Source organism: Sus scrofa, chromosome 14 (genome assembly GCF_000003025.6).
Source record: "Sus scrofa isolate TJ Tabasco breed Duroc chromosome 14, Sscrofa11.1, whole genome shotgun sequence".
Taxonomy (NCBI): Eukaryota; Metazoa; Chordata; class Mammalia; order Artiodactyla; family Suidae; genus Sus; species Sus scrofa.
This window is the reverse complement of record NC_010456.5, coordinates 59,925,013-59,942,581: the sequence shown is the minus strand read 5'-3', so window position 1 is coordinate 59,942,581 and position 17,569 is coordinate 59,925,013. Positions and strand designations below refer to the sequence as shown.

Sequence of the window (17,569 nt, the reverse complement as noted above, 5' to 3'; positions counted from 1 at the left end):
TGTAGAGTTTTGCTGTAAAATCAGCTGATAACCTTATTAAGATTCTCTTGTATGTCGTTGCTTTTCCCTTGTTGCTTTTAATATTTTCTCCTTGCCTTTAATTTTTGTCAATTTGATTATTGTGTGTCTCAGCATGTTCCTTCTCAGGTTTATCCTACATGGGATTCTCTGCACTTCCTGGACTTGAATGTTTCCTTTCCTGTGCAGGGAAGTTTTTGGCTATTATCTCTTCCATTGTTTCCCCAGGCCCATTCCTTTTGGGACCCCTATAATGTGGTTATTGGTGCATGTAATGTCCCAGAGGTTTCTTAGACTGTCCTCATTTCTTTTCATTCTCTTTTCTTTATTCTTTTCCATGGTATTCCACCATTCTGCTTTCCAGCTCACTCATCTGTTCTTCTGCCTCATTTGTTCTGCTATTGATTCCTTCTAGTGTATTTCTCATTTCAGTTATTGTATTTTTCAACTCTGTTCTTTACTATTCTAGCTCTTTGTTAAATATTTCTTGTATCTTCTTGGTCTGTGCCTCCATTCTTTCTCTGAGATTTTGGATCATTGTTTACTCTCATTACTCTGAATTCTTTTTCAGGTCGACTGCCTAGTTGTTGTTCTAGGGTTTCTCTGCCATCTCATTTTGTCTACCTTTCTGTGTTTATAGTCTCCATTCCTCAGGCTGCAGGATTAGTTCCTTTTGCTTCTGGTGTCTGACCTCTGGCAGTTGAAGCTGTCCAGGGGCTTGTGTAGGCTTTCCTGGTAAGAGGGATTGATGTCTTCCCAGTGGAGTGGGCAGAATAGAGTGGGTGTTGCCCCTCCGGTGGGCAGGCAGTGTTAAGGGGTATGTTTGGAGGGGGCTCAGGGAGACCTGAGGATGCCTGTCCCCTGCTAGCTGAGGCTGTGTTTCCACCTTATTGGTTGGCTGGCCTGAGGCATCCCAGCACTGTAGCCTACAGGCTGTTAGGTAGGGCCAGGTCTTGGTGCCAAAAGGGTAATCTCTTGGTTGAAGTTTCACCTCTTTCCTCTGGAGTGTCTCTGGCTTCACACTGTCTTTGATACAAAGATCACATCTCCCACTCCCATTTCAATTGAAAGGTAAGGGTCCTTTTGGGTGGTGAGGCTTGAGAACCTGGATGCCAGGAAGTAAGACCACAGACTGACCCCTCTGCATCCAGAGAGGACAGTCAGAGAGTAACTCCAGGGCTCACCAAAGGGAGGTGGAGAAGAGGTGGGGTGGGAGAAAGGGAAAGAGGGGAAGAAAGAGAAGGGAAGATGCTTGCAGAGGGAGGAGTCAGAGATGAAGAAACGAAAGTTGGAAGTTGATGAGGGAGGAATGTCACTGATTGTAGAAAATGATCACATCAGAGGTCAACCAGCAATGAAGCAAAGGTAAATAAATCCAGCACTTACTAAAAGGTTTGGCAAGCAAAGATTTGACATCATTAAAACTTTAAAAGGATGTTTGAATATTATTTTTGGCTCACAGAAGAACTTAAAACTTTGCCAAGATGTGCTGTAAAGTTTTTTGATTCTTATTTTAGGTTGAAAGCACACTCTTGTCAAAATCTTTTTATTTTCCTGTGAAGTATAAAAAGTACCCTGGAAAGCAGCATCCAACACCTCATTACATAAAGATTTTCCATATTAATGAAAACAGTCCCCACTCTCTGGCTTCCTAGGGGCTTACCACCCAAGTCAGTTTGCTTTGTTGATGCCCGCAGGCATCCCAGCTCCACTCATGGGCACTTTCCCTTCCATCTCTCACTTTGCTCATGAGAACCTACCTTCTGACAGTGGATGGTCACCCCAGCTGCATGCTTCTGATTCCTGAACCTTCCGAGGAGGGCGATGAGGAGAGGGCAGTGGTGATGGCAGCAGCGGAAGAAGCTGTAGGCTGCCCAGTGTGGCTGCTGATGGTGGGGGTATCTATGCTACCACCAGCCCCCCACATTCAGAAGATGGAAAGGGAGCTAGAAGAGGCCCCTTTCCTGCCTGGGGACCAGCAGCAGACTTGAAAAGCTCAGGTGGTGCCTGTGCCCCCTGGGGCCCCTTACCTGCCATCCCTCTTTACCTGCAGGAGAATCCCTGGGGTGGTTCCCAGGTGTTGCCTAACCCCTGCTATTATTTACTTCTGGCAACAGATCCCATGATGCAGTCCATCAATTTCCTTTATCATCCCCTTCCTCACCAGGCCCTCCCCAGGAAGAAACCACAAGAGAGAAGCAAATGCAATGTATTTGACTATTTCAAAGCTGCTGACTATAACCAAACTTTGCTGAAGAAATAAAAGCCACATGAAGAGACATTGGAATTAAATCATAATTTGGTAGGGGCATACTTCATGTTTTGCAACTCAGAATTTAGTGCACAGAATACAAAATCAGTAAAAAAAAAAAAAAAATTAAAGTACTGTGAATATGCCTTAGGGTAAAATCAAACTCTTGGCCAACGGGTCTGCTTTATTGTCACAAAAAAGATGGGGATATAGTTGTGTGACACCCCCTAAGGGCTACAAATGTGCAGTTCCCAGTAAGATTAAAAATTTTCTCCTAACGATTCTTAACTGAAAATCGTAGGAAAAACAAAGTAAGGTTAAAAGTGGCAAAATCTTTTCAAATGAACGAGTGATCTTTCCAGATTCTTTGACGTAGATTTCCCTGTCACTAGCAGGGAAAATGACCTGCTACCTCAAGCTCCAAGTCAGTGGGTGCCTCCCCCAGGAAAGAGGAAGGGGCTGAGTGGTGGGGGTGGGGTGAGGCGCCCTGTGGAGACAGGCATGTCTTCACCCCAGTCAGCATCTGCCCTCACTCCCTGGCTACTTTCTGCTCCTCCCTAGCTGGGTCCAGAGCTTCCAGCAGGGGTGTCCTGCCCGACCCCACCTCCTGCCTGCCCACCCACCAAGAACACTGCTTTTGGAGGGACCTTTAGCCTCAGACTGAGTGTTACCACCTTTGGAATGGTCCTGTGCCGACGCTGGGTGGTCCCGCACATTGGAATTTGCTCCCCCACTAAGCTGACGGCTGCGTCCCGGTGATGTGCCCACATCCGAAAGGGAGGAGAACCAGAGACCAGCCAGGCTCCCCCCAGGCCAGTGCCTCCCCACACTCCTCACCTGTTCTCCCAGCTGCCCCTCCGACCATTCGGTTTCAACGTGGACCCACTGTCCTTGCCTCCTGACCCTTAATGGGTCAGTGTCACCTGCAGTTGGAAGGGGGCCAAGACTGGACGCAGGGCTTGACGGGTATGGGATGGAGCAGAGCATCTGTCTCACTCTGGATGCTGCACCTCTACTGATAAGGAGCGACAAGTATTGATAAGGAGACAACATTCTGAGAGTCACATTATTCTGTGGGACTATGCTGAAATGGATGGAAGTTACCCCTGCAAACTATTGCCTTTGGAATGGATAAGCAATGAGATCCTGCTGTATAGTATTGGGAGCTATATCTTGATGGAGCATGATAATGTGAGAAAAAGGAATATATATGTGTATGTGTGCCTGGGTCCCCTTGCTGTACATTAGAAAAGTGACAGAACACTGTAAACCAGCTATAATGGAAAAAAATAATCATTTAAAAAATAATAAAGAAAAAAAATCGCACAATCCTGCAACTGTTTGAGTCCATCTCTTTAATCTAGGGAAATCCTAGAAACCCTACCTCTCCTTCCCTCTGTGTTCTGCTCACGGAGAGGAAGCTCCCAAGTGTGAAGCTAGATGCAGTTTTTGAAAGACAGCTACGTCCAGGGAATGAGCTTATTAAAAAAAATTAAAATCTACAGGGGAAACCACAGCAGAGAGGGATAAATTAGAATGGGAAAAACATATACGCCCTCTGTATATAAAATAGATAAGTAACAAAGACTTACACTGTACAGCACAGGGAATTCTACTCAATATTCTGCAATAACCTATAGGGGAAAAAAGAATGGATATATGTACATGTATAACTGATTCACTGTGCTGGACTCCTGAAATTGACATAACATTGTAAGTCAACTAAAATTTTTAAAAAATAGTGAATAGGAAAAAAAAAAAAAAAAAAAGCTAAAAATCTCCCCTGCCCAATTAATCATTTTTTTCCACCTCTACAGGCAAGAGAGATCATGTTCCCCACTCAAGAAAGGGGGTACTGAGGGTCCAAGCTCTCAGGCAGTCCCATGGATTAACTGAAATAAGCACCTCCTTCATCTCCCAATACCGACACAAAAGGTCATGCTTCCAGTAACTTAGGAGAAAACCCCTTCCTCTGTTGCATAGTAGCTAACAAAGTAGAGAAAGCAACTCTCTTTTAAGGATGCCTCATCATGGCTGAGCATCGGAGCACGACTGCATCTCAATCCTGTGGGCAGAGCCTCCCAATGTCAACCTTGCGAGCCCACACCTGAGCAGGAAGCTGCCAGGCCACTGCAACAGAGGGCATGGGGTCTGGATGCTGGGGAAATGGGGCATCGACCAGGCACCAGGGGGAGGGCACACGCACAGCACATGTGACCCAGCCTCACTTCCTGATACATTAGAGCAACAGCCCAAAGGGCCACCTTGGTCCCCATTTGCGGTTTTCTTTCTTACTGGGAGAGAAAGACACACTCAGAAATAAGGCTTAGGGAGTTCCCGTCGTGGCGCAGTGGTTAACGAATCCGACTAGAAACCATGAGGTTCGGGTTTGATCCCTGGCCTTGCTCAGTGGGTTAAGGATTCAGCCTTGCCGTGAGCTGTGGTGTAGATGCAGACAGCTCAGATCCCACGGTGCTGTGGCTCTGGGATAGGCCGGTGGCTACAGCTCTGATTAGACCCCTAGCCTGGGAACCTCCATGTGCTGCGGGAGTGGCCCAAGAAATGGCAAAAAAGACAAAACAAAAAAGAAAAAGAAACAAGGCTTAGAAATACTCTCAAAGATGGGACACGCGGAGAAGCCACACAGAATAAAAGATGAAATAATGTAGTCCAAAGGGGGTGGTCTCAGCACCCTTCCTAATAAAGACACAAGGTTGGGAGTTCCCAGGTGACCCAGTGGTTAAGGACTTGGTGTCTTCACTGCTGTGGCGTGGCACTGAACCGTGGCCCATGAATATCCACATGCTGCAGGTGCAGCCAAAAAGAAAGAAATAGCTTGCAAACTCAAGAGAAACTGCCAAGCACAGAAAAATAAAGATATAGGGTGTCTGGGGGAAAGAGTCAAGGCTACACAAACAGAGAGAGCATAAGACATAACTTTTTCCAAAGAGGGCTGTGGACCCCACTTCTTAGGAACTGCACTGTGATCTTCTGGGGGCCTCCTTTGGTGCCCTGACTGCGGGCTTACCCCAGACTGGTGGCAAGGCCTTAACCTAAGGTGGTGGGGAGGGAACCAGAAATAAGCCAGAGAGTGGGCGGCTCCAAGGCAGAAGGGCCATGGCATTCTGGAGAACGCCCTCCCTCACCTACTCTCCACAGGACGGCCTCCCCCCACTCCGCCCCAGCGCATCTGCTGAGGAGGGATCAGCGGCCCCATGCAGGGCCTACTACAGCCGAGGACACTTCTCTATTGATGCCCGTCTAGGCCGCGGCTCACCGCCAGGTCACGGTGGGCTATGGCAGGCCTTAAGCCCCAAACACTCACCTTGTCCAGGGCAAGAAGGGAACACAGGTACGTGAGAACGATGCAAGGAGGGTGTGCACCTGATCACCTGCAGTATTTGAGATCAGAGAGAGGTTTGGGTTCCTCTGTATAAAGCCCCAGGCAGGAGAAAATACCCTATAAAGGTATTAAGTAAATCAGGACAAAACCTCCTAATCTCGGGGTGAATCTGGGGAGCTGGTGTGTACAGAACATGGCCTCAGTGTCAGGCCAGCCAGGCCTGAGACCACCTGTCCCTGGTCAGCCGGGTCACCCTGGACAAGCCGTCCAACACCTCCAGGCCCATGCCCACCTGTGAACTGGGCACAATGACAGTCCAGGCCACGTCACGGGCCACCTGAGAGAGGAGAGGAGCTGGTGCTCAGGGCCCTGGCCGCCTGCCCATGGTCACCGGCAGGACAGGGCAGCGAGCCTCATGGTGGACAGTGCAGCCTTTCTCCCACCACCAGCCTGTCACTGAGTTCTCACTGGCCCTCCAGGCCTACTGCAGTGGAGGCTGTTTCTCTTAAATCCAGACTGGGAGGCATCAAGATCACTGATGAGTGTGAGTCTGCCTCACCACCCTCCCACCTGTACTGGGGCCCCTGCAGCTGGGGAGACTCCTTGCCCGGGGGTTGCCAAGGCAGGATTCTCTGGGTCAGCGGTGGTACACATCCACGCCCCATGACCAGGACCCCCCCAGCCCCTGTCCTGGGGTCTGCAGTCTTGCCTGTGGTACAACTGCAGAGTTTATTCGATTTGGGGGGCCAGGCCTTAACTAATGCAGTCAGTAAACAAGGTATCTTTGCCCAGGATGATTCAGACACCCAGATTTTCCTGTGTTGCTCGCCTGAGCTTTGAAATACAGTCCTCAGGTAACGTTCCAGGGACCACAGAAAGATGTTCAAAATCGAGGCATCTGGGGAGCAGGGCCGGGGAAGAAAGACACACACATGAAATATGGACCCCAAGAAAGAAGGCACCAAATCCATCCAGAAATCCATTCAAATTCCATGACCTTGCCCACTTCCAAAATCAGCACGGCCGTGGGACTATGCCACCAGCTGTGTGAAGCCAAACACGTGACCTTGCATTCCTTCAGTCTCACAGAGTTTCCCTGGAGAAGCTTAGAAGCTCTGCGGATACTCTGTTTCAAGGAGAGCAGGGGGTCTCACTGTTGCTTCCTTCCCTTGGAGACTCTGCAGCCAAGGAGTCCCCTGGGGACTGGTTTGGCAGAGGCATGACTTTCGTGGAATCCAAGGGGTCCATGGGAGGCAGAGGGGCCACCTGCTTGACAGCCTCTGCCGGGGCTGTGCTGGCGCCCCGCCTCTCCTAAGAACCACCTGCTGGGCCCTTTCCAGGTCACCAGGAACGACCAGCTTGTAAATGTGCCCAGCTGGTGTGGAAACCACGGGCCGCAAACCCAGGGAGGTGCGGAACCTGGTGAATTTTTCCTAGTCACTCTAAGTCACATCCACAGGGTAAGGTCCAGATCCTGATCTTGCTGCTTGTCACTGTCCTCCTCCTGGAAGAGCTGATGCAGACACCACAGCCTCTACCAGAAACCCAGCTTAACTGCTGTGTCTGCAAGTCAGTTATCACAACAGGCGGCCACCTTAAAATCCAGCACTGACATGGCACCATTACTCTCTAAGTGCTTGGGAATGTGAAGTCACCACTACCCATCCTGAATTAGACTGACACAGCCTAGAAATGAGGACGGGTCCCGGTGCTGGAAGACGCCGCCCAGGGACATAAACCGGACTAAAACACTCACAGGACCAAGCATCCGCATACACTTCCACTAGTCAACATCCAGCTGAATTTCTCTTTGAAACTGCTCATTGCCATGATACTAAAACCATCAAGCTCATTTACACTGGGTTACACAAGAAATCAAGTCTTAGAAGCGTTGCCCGTATTGTGGTCCTCGACCTTTGAAACAAACTCACATACTAACAATGAGTCAACATCTAAATAGATTTTTATTTTTTTTTCTTTTACTTATTTGGACAGAAAAGAAAATTCATCAGCTTTCATTAGAGTCTCCCTAAGTGTTGGAAACGCATTAAACTCAGAAATAGTGGACCTTGTAGAAAAGCATCACAAATTAAAAATATATTTCTCCATGTGGTAAAAGTGCTTTCAATCCAATTAAAGGACACGGCAAAGGTGTTTCGAAACACAATTTAAAATTTGGCCGACGATCCGTGGCATCGAATTAAAACCACAGGGCGGAAGTGAGGGTCATGAAACTGGGTATGAAATGATGGGAGCTGGGAGCATGCGGCTGGCAACACTTTCAATTAACTGAGTGAGAACAAGGAAGAAAGTCCCAAAGCCTGAGTAGAGTAGATTCTGCATTTGTAAAAACAAGGGGACTACATAAGTTGGGGAGGAAGGTGGATCATGTAACTCCAGAAATTACTTGTTTCTTCTCTGGGGACAGCCAGGCCAGCGGGCCACCGTGGCCTGAACCTTGGTTCGAAAAAGGCCCAGTGGGTGTAGGATTCCTGAAGCAAAGCCCTTGCACCCTGTTCATCATGTAGACCTTTCAGGTCCACGGCGAGTAGGCCCCCGGCCCCATGGGACTCACACCCAATCAAGCTGGAATGCGGCGACCGCACACGGGAGAGACAGTTAGTGAGCGGTCATCCAGACAGATAGTGTGTTCTCAAAAATGCTATGCGGTTTCCAAAACAAGTAATTCCGCCAATGGTGATGTCTGTGACAAGCTCGAGGCCCACAGGCCCCTGTGGGTGAATGCAACCACATCTGCTCTGGACGCCAACTGCCCGCCCCGGGCCCTGGCCTCAGACCTGTGATCATGCAAGGAGCCGTGACAGGTGAGGGCAGAAAAGAAAAGGGACATTTCCTTTTACAGAAGATCTTAAGCAACAGTAAGAAAATAACCTGAAGATATATTAAAAAATAAAAAACAGCATCGCGCTTCACTGCCATCCTGTGGCCATTTTCCCTTCTCCCCCGTCCACCAGCCACACAGGACACGGGCAAAAACATCTGGCTTCTATATGGGGACCTCAGCTCACTGTTCCATTTCTGCTTCTTAAGGGCCCCAGCTTGTGTTTCCTCTTCTACAAGCCCTGCTTTCAGCTGGAAAACCCTCTGGGCTCCTCGCACCCTTCAACAATCCCAGCCGTGTGGAACACGGCATGACACAGAACTATGTCCCAAGCATCTTTCTGTCTCTACAGAGCAGAACATGCCCAGCTCATACCCTCCCTGGAGCCTTGGCATCAGTGGCCTCCCCAGGTCCCCTGTGCTGAGCGAGCGCTCCTGCGGCCTCCGAGGGGGTTGTGAAGACGGAATGCCCCGCACCAGCCGCTGGGAGGGTCTGGATGTGGCGCTCACCACAAGGCGGTGGCTGCTCTCTGGAGGGAGGACGTGCTCTTCGTGGTGTGGAAACCCAGACGGCGCATCCTCTGACCAGGTCCGTTCTGGTCCCTCCAGAGGCCTGAGCGCTCCTCCCGGGGCCGCAGCCACATGCTGGGCTCTCCGGTCTCTGGCTGGCGGGTCGCACAGCAGGCTCCCCCTCCCCTCCCTCGACCTGGTCCTTACCTAAGCCCCACCACGCCCAGGCATCAGTGGGCTGGAGAGGCATCTTCCAGCCCCAGCAACTCTCGGACGAGTCTTTCACCGAACTGCGCCCGGCTGTACCTCTTCACGTGGTAGGCATCTGACATCTTGTACAGGATGTAGGCATTGTTGATGGCGATGCTGATAGCAAACCAGAACACCTGCTGCCAGGTCTTGTTTGGTTTATGGGAGATGAAATACCTAAGAGTGCAGAGTAAGGAAGGCTGACTCAGACGGCAGCACTGTTCACAACAGCCAAGACATGCGAACCAGCCAAGTGCCCAAGCACAGGGGAACGGATAAAGAACATGTGGTACATATATCCAATGGAATACCTCTCAGCCACGAAAAAAGAACAAAATAATGCCATTTGCAGCAACATGGAGATTCTCATACTTAGTGAAGTCAAAAAGAGAAAGACAAATACCATATAATATCACTCATATGTGGAATCTAAAATATGGCACAGGTGAAACCATCTACAGAACAGAAATAGACTCATGGACAAGAACAGACTTGTGGTTGCCAAGGGGGAGAATGGGGGTGGAGAGGGAAGCAGTGGGAATTTGGGGTTAGCAGATGCAATACCTTGGGATAAAAAATAATGGAAAAGCATGAAAAAGAATGTATATGTGTATCTGAGACGCTCTGCTATACTGCAAAATTAACATGACATTGTGACTCAACTATACAACTATTAATCAAAAAGAAAAAAAGAAAGGGCACTCAGTGCAACAGAGGGATTTCCCAAGGGCCTCATGGAGTCAAGGAGATGCTGCAGGGAGGTGGGGGCAGGAACCAGGATGAGGGCGGGGCCACCTCTCCCAGAGCTCTGTCACCTGAGCTCTCCTTAAGACAAAGATGAAAACAACCCCTGTCAGGGTCAGGTGGGAGGAGGTGGGTCACACCTGTGGGTTCTGAGCTGCCTCGGGGCACATCTACCCTCAGCCGGGGCCCCTGATGTGTTCCCCTCACCACCCTATCCTCAGACAGCGCACAGATGTTGCCTTCTCTGCCCCTAAGGCTGAAGACAGACCTCCCCCAGCCCCAACAGGACCCATCCCTGAGCTGCATGCGTGTGTCTGCACCGAGTGCCAAGTCGGAGGGTCAACAGCCTCAGCATCACGTGCCCAGCCGGTGCAGCTCGCAAATGCCTCGTAACCACCTCATAGAAAGCGAGGCGTGGACGTCCACAAGGACCGGCCAGGGCTTCCCCCAGGGCGGGGGCTCCCTTTCACACCTGGGATTTTCCAGGAGACCCAGGTCCCTGCATGTCCCTCTCTACCAATGACCCCTGGGAGGGCTGAGGAAGGGCCTGCTGCCTACTGGTTAGTCCAGCCCATTTTAGGTTGTGAGGCTTAAGCCTGTCATCATAGCCAGACCGAGCCTCAACACTGATCACTTCTCCAGCTCTGGATGTGGACACAAGAGCTCGCCTGGACAGACACGCACCACGTGTATTCTTTACTGCATGCACTTATGATGACACCACATCTGAGGCTGGCCACAGTGTGAAATACAAGTCACCAGGGCTGGAAAACACATGGCAGCATGACGCCACCTGGAGCTCACAGAGCGGTCTGTGGTGGGGAGGAGGGGGTGGCTGGCCTGGGCTGGAGGGACACAGAGGGCGGAGGGTCCAGGCCATGCACTGAGATGGCAAGGCTGGAGGAAGGCAGGTGGGGAGGCGGTGGGCAGGAGGCTGGGTGCCCGGAGGGTGGTGAGCTTTGAAACCCGGGAAAGGCTGACTGCCCACCATCCCTCTGTCCCTGGCGGCAAGCTCTCCCATGTCAGGGTGGCTGGGTCACTCACTTGCTGTACTTGTCATCGTACTTGCAGATGTAGCTGAGATGGGCGGCAAACGCCTCCACGGCCAGGGGGCAGGGGATCTCCCCACTCCTCCTCTTGATGATCACTCCTGCAGAAACAGAGGCGGCAGATTCCTTCTGAGCCTTGTCTGGCAGACTCCCACTCACAAACGTGCCCCCCTGCCCCAGCAACACCCGTACCTGAAGCCTCAGGGGAGCCGAGGAAAACACCCAAGTCAGGAGAGCCCAGGCCCAGGATGTGGGCCCCATGTGGCCCGTGGTGGTGCTGGCACCAAGGCACCTAGGTGGCGGGGTGGGGGCTGCTGCACACAATGGGGCTCTGAGAGTAGAAGGGGATCAGGACTCACTTCCCCCTTCCCTCCTGAGCTCCAATCCCAGGCTCTGAGCGGCTGGGAGGAGGCAGCCACCCAGGTCAGGTTGTTGGAGGTGGTTTCCCCTGACTCTGCCACCTCCCTCAAGGCAGAGGTTTGGGAGAATCAGGCACTGCCCCACCCCAGGCTCGGCTCTTTTGTGTCCCCGGGACTCATGTCCTCAAGTGGACAGAACCCTTTACACTCAGCTGCTTCTGGAAGCCACCCTCTCACAGGCCTTCAAACGCCTCTTCCTGCTACATACAAATGGGCACGCGTCCCAGGGCCACTGCCAAAGTCATGGCAAGAGTCAAACGTCACACCAACTGGGTGTGGGAAGCAGAGAAAGAACAATCAGCTTTCTGTCCTTTGCTGTCCAGGCTGCTCCCCAACAACCAGTTTCTGAGATCTGTCCCCGGGGACATCCACTGTGCCCTGGCAGGGACTCGGGGATGGGGAAAGACATGCTCTTCCAAGGATGTGTGTGTCTTTCAGTGTGGTTGGGTCACACACAGTTTCCTCTGCCCAGCCTCCCCTCCTGCAGCCTGATGTGATGGGGAAACACTGCCATCTTTGACAGGATTAGTTCAAAGGACTGTGAAATTTCAGCATGACTTAAATGGAGAGACTTGAAGTAAAAATGACATGCTATCCCCTCTTCACCGAGAGACAGACAGGAGGAAGAATCACACAGACCATTTGCAGAGGCTGGTCCCTAAACTAGGATCTTTTTTTTCTACCTCCCATCCCCGCTCCCCAAACACTGATTGTTTGCCCTAAAGAAATACCTGCAGATCTTCTGAGACCTAGTGGACAGGAGCAACCCCTGGAGGTATGGTCTGGGGAGGCCTGGACAGACTCAGGCAACAGGCTTCCTAGACCCTCACCAGGTCAGGGGACATGGGGCCCAGAACGGGCCTCCTCCTGGACAGAAGGCTCTGGGCTCTATTTGCATCAAAGAGAAGTCCTAGTGTTGGGCGAGGCAGCTGCAGGCACCTTTTCCAAGGCTGGGCTGGCGTCCGATGGAGCAGCTGTGTCTCTGTAACCCCTACCTGAGGGCACCTGACCTGCTGCCTTTGCTCACCACCCCGTGCAACCTCAATCCTGACCGCCCCAGTTTTGCACCCTGGCATGGGCAGGTTTCCCATCTCCAGCTCTGTTTTACTCTGCCCGACTTTCAACTGCAGCCTCCCCTTTAGGACCCCAGGGAGTCCACATGTGTACGAGCAAATCTGAAACGAAAGAAAGAAACCCCCTCAGGTGTTTTCGCAGAAGTGGGGGACGACTCCGCACTCTGAGTCACCAGGGTCCCAAGGTCTGTAGGTGCGGGGCTGGCCGAGGCCCTGGAGCTCCCCATACCCCGCCCCACCCTGCCCTGGCCTGCTGGCTGCAACGCAGGCTGAGCAACAGCTCAGGGCTGCCCCGTCCCAAGCACACCAGCCGTGGGAGGCCTGCTTTCCCTCTCCACCACCTTCGTGTCCTTTCACCCTTTTTTTTTTTTTTTGCCTTTTTTAGGGCAACGCCGGATTCTTAACCCACTGAGCAGGGCCAGGGATCGAACCCACAACCTCATGGTTCCTAGTCGGATTCGTTAATCACTGAGCCATGACGGGAACTCCCCCTTCACTCTTTTTAACTTAACATGAGGACTGCAGCTTGAGACCACAGGAGAGTGGCTTCAGACCCAGGTCTGCATCAGTCTCTTTGAGCATCTCCCAGTTTTATAAACCAGTCCACCTGGAAAAGGTAAGGCGGCTGTCCTATAATATCCTCTTCTGGGGACTGAAAAGCTTTAGCCATTGGAAATTCGGACGAGAGCTTATCTGACAGTTACTGTCTTTGCTGGAGTTACAGCCAGGAGTGACATGTGCTCCCTGGGTCTGCCGGGCACATGCACAGCCCTGTGACCTTGTACACAGCCCTAGCTCGGGGCCACTGTAGGTCTGTGGGGGCCTGGGGGAGAACTGGGTGTTCTGCCCTCCACTCCCCACCACCAGGTTTTCTCTGGCTTGGGTGCCATTCTTTCCACCTTCCTGTAAGTCTAAATGATGAGTCAGGATTTGACCCACAGTCCCCTGCAGACATTCCTCAGTCCCGTTAGTCTCATGGAATCTGAACCCTAAGTAGGCGAAGAAGGAGATGGGAGAGATGGGGAAGGTGGGGGGGATGGGAGGGGTGGGGAAAGTTGGGAGGGGAGATGGGGGAGATAGGGGGAGAGATGGGGAGATGGAAGGAGAGATGGGGAGAGGTGGGGGATGGGGAGATGGGAGGAGAGATGAGGTAGATGGGAGGGGAGATGGGAAGGGAGATGGGAGGGGAGATATGGGGGAGAGATGGAGGGAGATGGAGAAGAAGTGGGGGAGATGGGAGGGAGATGGGGAGAGATGAGAGACTCAAAATGGATTTCAGAAAAAAGCCGAAGTATTTGGTTCTGGACAGGAATATTCCTGGGCAAGGGACAGCATGTAACTTCTAAAAAGCCAGTGCATATGCTCATACTCTCTGAAAGATGGTCCATTTTTCCTTAGAATCCAACGTAAAGAACAATAAACCAATTCCAAAATGTTCATAGCTAGTTACACATTTTCTAAAATCAGAAACCTGTGCATCTTTTAGAAGAGCACAGACAGTCACAGTAGCATAGAGTGGGGAAGCTGACTAGAATATATGAGACGTTGTCAGGGTGACATTTACAATAAGCAGGGAAAGGAAGAATTATTGGATCAATGGCTCGGGTACAGAGCTGGGGCTACTTGGTCAATGAACCTTGGCCACTTAATTAAAAAAAAAAAAGTAGTGGCCCAACTGAAACCATGTATCAAAATAAATTTCAAGTGGATTACTGCAGAGAGCACACAATCACACTGTAAACAATCAGGTGAACTTATACCTACCTGGCCTTGGGACAGAGCAGGGACTTTTAAAACATGAAAGCAAATAACATGAGCGGCAGAGGGTGCCTATGTGGAAATGAAAACCTTTTTCACGTTAAAAACCCTGGCCATAAATAAAGGCAAAAGGAAAACAAATGCAGAAAAATGGTTGCTAGAGGCATACAATCTGCTTTCAAGCTCATCAGACAAATACCTCAAGAGAAAAATTAGAAAAAAAATGAAGAAATCATTGAAAATTTGCCAATAAACACACAAAGAGATGTTTAACCTCACCAACAGTCATGGCAAGCTATACTTAAAATTTTGTATCATTTTCACCCATCATATCGACAAATTTAGTAAGCATGTTTGGCAACACAGCATCAAAAGCTTTAAAAATGTTCAGACCCTTTGGCCCAGCCATTTTACTTTTAGATTTATCTGAAGGGCATGATCAAAAATGTCCCCAAAGACTGACATATGAAAATCTTTACCACATCATTATTCATCTTCTGAAAAACGATCATTAATAGAGGCTACTGCAGGCTTCTTCCTCACCTCCCCAGAGGCAGACTTTAATCTGCCCCCTTGTTTCACCCGGCTCAGACAAGTGCGATGTCCTTCCTTGGGACATCTTTCCAGAGGCTGTCCCTGTAAAGGACATGGTGGGAAGCAGCTGGCATCCCACACCCACACATGCGCCTAGAGACCTCTGGCCCCGCCCCAAGGCCCCACCTTGAGACAGCAGAAGTCCGGTTCAAACTGGCCTTCAGCTGACAAGGTCAACCCCAAACCTCTCTGCCAAGCACCCCTTACATGGCACTTTCTCCACCCTCTACACCTAAGTGGGGTAATGACACCCATATGCTTGAGTCCCCTGACTGTATCTCTACTAAGACATAACACAACTTAGGTGTGTGGGGGTGAGGGCTGGGAATGAACAAAGACACCAAATACACACCACATGCATACACACCACACACATGCCCCCCTCACACAATACACAAAACATGCATACCACACACATGCACAAACATACCACACGCACATCATATACACACACATGACACACACACATCACATACACACCACACACTATACACACACAGACATACATACCACATGCACACACACTCCCTGAGCTCCTTAGCTGTGTTTCTTAAATAGTGAAGAGGAAAAATGCCCTAATGCAGAGGAACACAGGGACTTTTCCACTACACTTCACAATTGTAAATATTTTTGTAAATGGTGCCTTTGTCATTGCAGTTTTCTTTTCTGCAGTTTAATAATGTCCTAGCTATAGGTTACCTTAAATACAGACTCCTTGCTAAATAAATCCCTCTGTTATGAATAGATTTTAAATCCCAAGGAAAGTGAATGACGATAAAACTGAACACCCAAAAACATAAAGGAAACCAATCAATTTGCAAGGGAGACTTTGAAAGGATCAGAACGATTAATTTTGTTTCCCTCCCATTGGAATAGATTTTTCACAGGATCAGAGATGATCAGGTGATCATGTAAATACCACTCAAACATGACCCATCATCACACCCACGGACAGCCAGGGTGTCACTATGCATGCCAGCCTCTCGGCTTTTCTTGACAAGCGGGCTGATGACCCACAGGAGCCAACAGTGTCTGGGCCCAGAAAGCTCTTGGTTCCTTGTGGGGCACAGTGGCCGTACTACAGCCCCAAGCTGGACACCAGAGCTGTTCAACCCACAGAGGACCCCGCACCCTCTGCCCTCTCCTGCCCAAGCTCCTGCACATCCTGCCCCAGTGCCATGGGCACCCACCTTGCTGCATGGGCGAGTAGGCATTGGTCAGGAAGCGGAAGTGCCCCTTGTTGTACCAGCAGATCAAAGACATGCTCCCCTTCATCCTGATCTGGTGCTGGCCCCGGGCTGGCGGCGTAGCCGGGTTGCTCAGCATGGAAGGTGGCAGGCCGGTGCAGTCACTCTTCCTGGAGCTGAGGAGGCCGCAGCAGTAGATCTCTGGGGGGACACAAACCACACCTGTCGGCAGAGCGGTCCCGCCAGCGTGTGCCCTGTGCTGAGTTCACAAGGGACAGCTGAAGTGGGGCAGCTCCTGTCTGTCCTGGATGCACCATCTCCCCGGGTACTTCTATAAGATGTAACATCACATGGCAGAGCTGACACACAAGGAGTCGACAGTCACCCTGACAGGCGATTTGAGGTTAGAAAGCTCACGACCTGGCAGCACTGGGCTCAGCATGTGGACCTATCACCCCACCTCCTTCCAGAAACGTCTGTACTCATGTGAGACACAGGAGTGCAAGCTCAGGGCTGGGCGGCAAAGACAGGTATCATCAAGCATGGGTTTTCACCTGACATCTAGACCTAACAAGGTTACCCGCCCTGACACTCTACCAAACCTCACCGTCTGCTGAGCACCCAGAGGCAGCCCCTCTTGGCATGGAGCCAAGTGAAAGGCAGGGGGAATCATTACCTGACAAGCCCTGAGCAGAGATCCCGCTTGTGCACAGGTCAGTGCCAGTGGCCCCCCCTGAACTTCCGGGGGAGGAACTTCCTGGGGAAGGAGTTTCCGGGGGGAGGAGCTCCCCGGGGAGGAGCTTCCTGGGGGAGGTCCTCTGCTGCCCAGGATGATCCCTAGGGGTAGCAGCACCGCGGAGCGCAGAGACCAGCAGGAACAGAGGCTTCTCTAAATTCCACCTGGACTCAGTCTTACCCTGCTCTCCCTGCTCATGGGCCCCACAGGGAGCCACAGGGATGCCCACTCCTCTCCAGGCCTAGAGGGGACATGAAGTGGCCCCCGGGAACAGTGCCCTCCTCCCAGCTCACTGATACTACAGGCAGTTGAGTTACACAGTCAACAACACAGGCCTATGCTTTCCTCATCACTGCAGCCCCACTCAGTGCTGGGAGGATGATCCAATGATCCGATGATGTCTTGTCCTCTCCCTGCCCTTCCCTGGAACCGCAGTGGGTATAAGGTAAGGCTCCCGGGGGCTACTGCCCGGTCTTGCCACCCAAAACAAGAGGGCTCCCTGAGGCTGGTACCTTCAAAGATCCCGCTACCCAACTATGTTGGCCTTGAGATTTAAAAAGTACCTGTCTTCAAAGAGGAAAGAGGCCTAGAGGAAAGAGGACAGGATGTTTTAAGTAACCCATCAAGCTCAGCGTACACAACCTGCCAAAGAGCAACTGCATCTTCCCAACAGGGGAAGAAGAAAACCAGTAGCGCACATGTTTATCAACGAAAACAGCAATTCTTACACCAATGTCTTTCCTGCCTGTTATTTTATAAAGCAGTCTCTGTGCCCCAGGAGGGCCGGGCAGGCTCTC

General features: G+C 51.1%; 1 protein-coding gene across 4 annotated transcripts in view; it reads right to left on the bottom strand.

Annotated features, from left to right (window-relative positions):
• PGBD5 (piggyBac transposable element derived 5) overlaps positions 7,557–17,569 on the bottom strand; it is a 92,373-nt gene continuing 82,360 nt past the window's right edge. For all 4 annotated transcript variants that reach the window (XM_021072685.1, XM_005670977.2, XM_021072687.1 and 1 more), the window contains 3 exons: positions 16,040–16,237; positions 11,001–11,106; positions 7,557–9,389 (listed from right to left, as the gene is read on the bottom strand). In XM_021072685.1, the coding sequence (XP_020928344.1) occupies positions 9,194–9,389; positions 11,001–11,106; positions 16,040–16,237 (500 nt within the window). In that variant the 3' untranslated portion in view covers positions 7,557–9,193. The remainder of the gene's footprint in view (positions 9,390–11,000; positions 11,107–16,039; positions 16,238–17,569) is intronic.